Source organism: Vigna radiata, chromosome 4 (assembly GCF_000741045.1).
Source record: "Vigna radiata var. radiata cultivar VC1973A chromosome 4, Vradiata_ver6, whole genome shotgun sequence".
Lineage (NCBI taxonomy): Eukaryota > Viridiplantae > Streptophyta > Magnoliopsida > Fabales > Fabaceae > Vigna > Vigna radiata.
The window spans coordinates 670,487-677,276 of record NC_028354.1 but is presented as its reverse complement, the minus strand read 5'-3'; the positions used below and the strand labels follow the sequence as shown (position 1 = coordinate 677,276).

The 6,790-nt window shown below is 34.1% G+C and overlaps 2 protein-coding genes across 22 annotated transcripts in view; one reads left to right on the top strand and one right to left on the bottom strand.

Moving 5' to 3' along the window:
- The window catches only part of LOC106759221, a 22,434-nt gene extending 16,065 nt beyond the window's left edge, over positions 1-6,369 (bottom strand). For 8 of the 21 annotated variants that reach the window (XR_002667465.1, XR_002667462.1, XR_002667460.1 and 5 more), the window contains exons 1-5: positions 6,190-6,369; positions 4,664-4,787; positions 4,499-4,573; positions 4,357-4,416; positions 4,109-4,228 (exon numbers count right to left, since the gene is read on the bottom strand). The gene's annotated coding sequence lies outside the window, so the exon portion shown is untranslated. The other 13 variants (XR_002667479.1, XR_002667474.1, XR_002667472.1 and 10 more) reach the window with 7 other exon arrangements.
- LOC106759219 (protein DOG1-like 4) lies at positions 7-1,193 on the top strand. The gene has a single exon (XM_022779560.1). The coding sequence runs from the start codon at positions 57-59 to the stop codon at positions 750-752; it is 696 nt and encodes a 231-aa protein (XP_022635281.1). The 5' UTR covers positions 7-56; the 3' UTR covers positions 753-1,193.
- Positions 6,370-6,790: the final 421 nt, after the last annotated feature.

Genomic DNA, 6,790 nt, shown 5'->3' with positions numbered 1-6,790 from the left:
ATATATATTCTCCATTATCATCCCTCTCTCTGTATCACTCACCCTTGAATAGATAGATGGCTGATGTAAATGCCGCTTCATTTGAGGCCTTTCTCCAAGGCTGGATGGTGCGCCAAAAAGACTTCCTTGGTGAGCTTCACTCAGCTCATCAACAGTATCAGGAGGGGAAGAGAGCAGATGTAAGGCCCTTGATCGACAGGGTCATTTCCCACTATGGTCAATACTTCGAAGAGAAATCAAAGATCGCACACCACAATGTTTTTCTTGTTTTCTCACCACCATGGTTCAGTTCATTAGAACAATCCTTTCTTTGGGTTGGGGGGTTCAAGCCTGGAGTGGCTTTTCAGGTTGTGAACACAGCTTTGGGGGACTTGACACAAGACCAAAAAGAGAAGTTGACTGAGCTGAAACAAGAGACCAAAGTGAAGGAGAGAACTCTCAATGATGACTTGGCCAAGCTTCAAGAGAGCGTAGCAGATCCTCCTCTGGTGGGCCTGGCCAGAAGCCAGGGCAGATTGTGTTTCAGCGGTCCCTTCGTGACAGACCAAGGTTCGGTCCCGAGCACTTTCAAAGAGAAATTGGAGAATCTGGTGGCAAATGCAGATGCTTTGAGGACAGACACAGCTCTGAATATTTTGAAGATACTGAGACCTGCACAGATTGTCAAATTCATGGCTTCTGCGGCTGAGCTTCAGATCAAGGTTAGGTCTTGGGGTTTGGACAAGGATGCCCAGAATGGAGGCGAAGACTGAAATAAGAAATGAAAATTTGAAGGCTTTTATGTAAGGGGTTTCTTTTTCTATCTGTTTCTGGCAACTGGTGAGTTAAGGGATAGATGCATAGGCATTAGTAGCATCTATCATGATAGATGTGTGCCTGTAATTCTGTTCCTCTCTACCTGGAGTTTCTTTTATGAGAGTCGAATAATGATGAACAAAATAAGGCCATGCAATGCATGCTTTATGTAGATGCTAAAGCATCAGCTTATGAGCATCAGTTTATGTTCATCAGTACCTCTGACAGAGGTAAGCACTGTAGATTGGTTGCTGCTATATATTTACCTAGTAAGAATATAGTAGAAACCTAAGGGTTGTATGTTTTCCTTTTTGTTTTTCTTTGTGTATTAAGTCCTGTTTTTCAGAGATGAACTTGGTTGAATAAAATGTGAAACCCCGCAAATTACTTTTTAACTATCCCACGCACTTTGACATTGCACCAAAGTAGGTTTGTCCCTAAGGAGCCCTTTTTGGTTCTTTCCCCAGCAAACGGGGTTTGTTCACACAGCAAGAGCGCGACAATGTCTAACGTTTAAGCCGCAGTTTCAAACATTAAGAAACTGGAGATGCTAAATCGGAAGTTTCAAACATTCAGAATCTACTAGCTATCCAAAGTGAAGAACAGGTAATCCTGCAGCCCATTATTCATAGAGATCCCCCAAACAAAAGAAAAAGAGTGGATGAGGACTGGAATATTATTCTAAAATAACTATTTTTCATTACACTGTTTTGTTATCCACACAAACATTTTCTATAATTATTGAATGCTTGTGCATTATTAGTTGATTATAAATACATAAACCAATTAAATATAATAATCCATAAAGGAAAAGATTTTACACTTTCACAAAGCCACTAACTTCCCTGCCTGTGACCAAGGTGTTTCAGTCATATGTGCCTTCTAACGTGTACATAAGTTCTAAGTCAGAGAATGCCTACAAAATTTGAGAAGAAAAGCAGAAAACATGTCTGAAAACAGAATGACCCGAACTAGGCTTAATTAATGTCTCAGTCCCAATAAAAAAATACCAATAGGATGTCTAGTAGTAATTGCATTTTGCAAGCTCGGGTTTATGTTTAATAATGGGCTACCAACTAGTAAAGCTTTCACTAACAAATCAACTAAAACAACGACTATCGGAGAGTTCTTTATGGTGTGATGAGGGACTTGAATACTCTGTAAAAATGTCATGATATGGAGATGCAGTTTTGCATGAATGAAGTCTCACATCGTGGACAACGGCGGCCTAGGATGAGTATGATTTAGACCTTGGTATTTGTGTAGAAGAAAATATAAATCAAGGAAACAGATCATCTTCATGTCTAATTGGCCTTCCATTTCTGTCTCCATCCAAAACCCCCACTTATTGTACATTCATTGTTCAAGTTATGTTAGGATAATTCTTTTCTCTTAAGTATTTAAAGAAGAAGAAGATAAAATGAATTGATTTTTTATAAATTAAATTAACTTATAAAGCTTAGCTTTCGAATTAGTTAGATGTTACAGTTTTTACAAAAAATTAGTGTACAAGATAATTTTAGTTTATAAGAGAAGCTCATTCTTTAGCCTAAAAAATTTTTTGGTGAGGAAATTAGAAATATATGTGCCAAAAACCCATTTTGAAACTACCACATTCTAATCTAAATCCAATAGGAGGTTCAAAAAATAATTTCAAACAAGAATTTATGAATGTAGATTTAGTGAGTTTGAGCTGATGTGTTGTTACAAAACTTGGGTATGGAATAAATTGGAAGAAGAGTGAGTTTTGGGCATAAAAGTGGGGATTTTAACAGGTAAGATTTTTAAGATCATGGTTGTGGGGAAAGTCAGCCGTTTTAGGAACTATCTTGGGGGGTTATTTAGGGCTTAATTAGTCTCTTATTCTACAAAAATATGGTAGATTGTCTGGGTAAGAGATCGTCTGGTAAGGGGTTGTCTAGTAAAAGATCATCTAGGTGAGGAGTCATCTGGTGAAGAGTTGTCTAGTGAGGAGTCGCCTGGTGAGGAGTCGTCTGGTGAGGAGTCGTCTGGTAAGAGATCGTCTAGTAAGGAGTCGTCTAGGTAAGAGTAGTCTGGTTAGGAGTTATCTGGCATAAACTAAGTTGTGGGGAATCTCGAATTTGGGGTTCCGGACATCCGTTTTGGACGTTCTTTAGGTTGTTTTTGGGGTTTTAGACCCTTCTGGAACTATTAGTGAGGGTTTCAAGGCTGTTTTTCCTTGTCTAGTGTGGGTATCAAGCTACTATGACGAAAATTGTGTTATTATGTGATTATTATTTCCAGATTTGTTATAAGTGAATTTTATCCTTGAAATACTTTGAGTATGTGATATGTTATATGATATGATGATGATGATGATGAGTAAGTTGTGATTTAAATGAAATGGTATTGAGGGACGTAAGTCCATGATCCTCTTGGAGAGGTTTCATGGTGGTGCCTGATAATGTTGTTAGTATGAATGGCCAAAGTTAAGTTTGGGGTTCATCCTGACATTCTAACAATCATCCATGCTCAATTAGAGAGTGATGAGTCATGTGGTGAGAATAGCAAGAGGTCCTTGTCTAAGGGTCTTGTTTTGGTCAAAGACAATTGAAATGGACTAACATTGTATGGTAGCTTGGATTGAGCCCGTAGTATTACCACTACAAGTGCAAGAACCACTATAACTTGACATTCATACTATATCCGGATGAGTCAGGCCTGTGCGTATTATATGTTTCTAGAATGTTTGTATACTTGGTTTGGTTTGATGATCTATGCAGAAATCTTAGTCATTTTATGATATTTCTATTTACACTAGCTTACCCTCTTGTTTGTGTTTGATTTTATGTTCTTGTGCTCTGTGATCTTGGCTATAATCATTCAGTGAGTAAGAGCATAGGGTGATGAGATATCTGTGGAGCAGGCGTTGGATGATGGGACGATAGACATTTAGCCTCCTCCTATAGACTAGCTTCTAGATTTATAGTTTGGTTTTAAGGTAGACTGTACCAAGTTAAATTTATAGTTATGTTTTGAATAATTATGATGAAACTTTTAATCTTTGTTTTGGTAGACTGTTTTATTTTATTAATTATGTAATAACTCTCTTATAGTTCACTTTTCAAATGAAATTTGTCTAATTAGTATTATCTAAGCTTCAATTGAAATCAATGATAAAAATAACATCATATAACCATCTACCATTTATTTTTATACTAGGCATCTTAGATATAAGGATTTAACAATAACGGAACTAAGTACACCTATTGCATACCCATTTTTTTTATTGGTTATGGTATTCCTAGCAAAGATAGATACAACGATTTAACAATAACGGGACTACGCTTACCTATTGCATACCCATTTATTTGATTGGTTATGGTATTCCTAGCAAAGATAACCAACAAATCAGCAAATGTACTGTTTCCTATCCATCAGTTTTGACCATCAGGATCCAACTACCTTCCACCTGATATTTTCAATGCAAGGGAGGAATACACTATTGAAACATGGGAACGATTGAGCACAGTAAAATGTCTTATTAAAAAGGCAATTGAGTTAAATGAAACTGGAAGATAAGACGCATGGGCATTGGACCTGTGATGCTGTGGTCCTCAAAGAACTGGCATCAGTTCCATCGTCAGGTTCAGTCAAACCCTAATAATAAGAAAAACAATGTCCTCGAAGAATACTTGAGCAAAATGAAACAAATCATTCAAATCCAAGGAAGGTAACTTACCCAACATGCTATTGTTTTCATTTGAGCTAAAAGAAGGTAGATACTTTGGCTTCTGATCTTCAGAGCCACACAATGCTATACTTATTGGTTAATAAATATGTCAAATTTCAGGAACTATGAGTAAACTATCAGCAAAATGGTTACCAGACATAGATTTAGTTTTACCAATAGTGAGCATTGTCAAGGAAGAATGAACCAAAGAGAAAGTTGAACAGCTTGTATCAACTCTAGCAACTTCTACAACAGCAGCAGCATTTTCAGTTATGGAAAGACCAGGACAACCATAACCCTGAGAATCAGAGCGAGCTAGCTAAGAACACCTTTTTGCAGTGTTTTACATTTAACTAAGAGTCTAAGAAGAAATATACGATAAACATAGTAAATATAGAAGTTTAATTGTCCACCAGCACATGCAGGTCTGTAGAGTGTGGAATAACTTGAAATGGGAATTCAGCCTCTTCCCAGATCTAATAAATAATTATGACATTGAGAGTCATGAGAATTAAAAGAAAAGAACAACATCATTGCAGAATCTTTTCATACTATGTATAATACCCTCCACTCCTCATCCTATAAAAGCAGAGCAAACATCAAACTCGGTCATAAAAAAATACAGCAGTCATCAGTTTGATCCTATGATAATACACATGAAAAGCTCTTTAATTTCACTTTTTGAAAGTTAAATGAATTTTTCAATCTTAACTATTTAGCACTGTTACTTTGGTCCTGGAAATTTTCCATACACATAAGTTTAATATTTGTAAGGCAAAGAAATTAGAACAAACTGCTTACACTTCAACCAAACAATTTGTATGCATAAAACTTTCATATATCAAAGTAACACTACTAGTAGTAGAAACCAAATAAATTGTATATTTACTCAGTTATGATCGGATCATCTATATAGACACTTTTTTAAGAAAAAACTTGATTGCAGTTTTAAAATATCTTTTGTTATTTTCTCATAAAATTAATTTTCTTTCCAAGTAATCTATGTTCATCTATGCAAACTTTTATTGTATGTATTATAAAAAGAATAATACTAATTACATGTTTGGATAATCTATACACCCATTCCAAAAGTTAATCTATTGAGAAACAAATGCAATACCATTCATTCAAAATTATGTTCAATACCTGAAAGTACATTCAAAAAGATTATCCAAAAATGCCCTAAAAATATTTAAAGAATGCCTTGATCTCTTTCTGTACTTAAGAATAATAAGAAGCATGCCTTGATCATTATGGGAGCAATTTCCTTTTCCCCCACATTCTCTCACCAACAAGTCATCATAATAAAAATATTTCTAAACTGAAGCAGAACTCCACAACAATATTCATCTCACACAAATCATATTTGATTAAAGTTATTTTAAAAATAATAAATAGTAATAATCACAAACATTAACTAAAAGTTGAACTATTCATGATTATAATATATAAATATCAAGTAATGCTAATTACTACTATGAGGAAAATTACTGACTGGTGTGGCATGTGAAAATGCCACAGAAACAAATTGACTGTAAATTCAAATACAAAGACACCGGAATCAAAGAAAAGCATATTGATGATTAGAGACAAAGTGCGACGACATTTTCAAATCATATTACGGGAATCTATTGTGTATTGTTATGTGGAAAAAAAAAATTAAACCAAAAGGAAAATAGGGATATTGGAATAAAAAATACCTTAGAGCCGAGTTCTGATGGAAGCGAAACTGCCCAAACTAAAATCGAGATGTTTGGGCGAAAGAAATTTCACTGCAGAAACAAAAATAAAAAGTAAATTGATAAGGGGAATCGAGAAACAGTTAACAACTTCATCGCATTCGCAAGCGCAAGTTTTGGATAAGATCAATAACTGAATTAATTATTTTATCCTCCAAGTATAAAGAATTTAATTTTGAACACATTAATAATTGAAATAAATATAAAGTATTATTAATAAACATTATTAATTTTATGAATAAATTATTTTAGAAGTTACAGAGATGATGACTTAATAGTACTAATGAAAACATGGGATCAATGTGGTGGATATTAATATGCTATTTTATTACTTTTCTTTTACACAATTTTATTTTTTATTAAGTTAAAATTTAGTTATTATGCAAATTTTACTATTTTATATATTAGTGTGCATTTTAATTTTAAATTTTATATTTTTAAATATATTTGTATTTATATAATTTATTTACTGTTATACTGTTTTGTGTAAATTTATATATTATCTAAGAAATTTAAATTTAAAATCAAATGAATTTAAGGTTAGTTGGAGAGAAGAAATAAA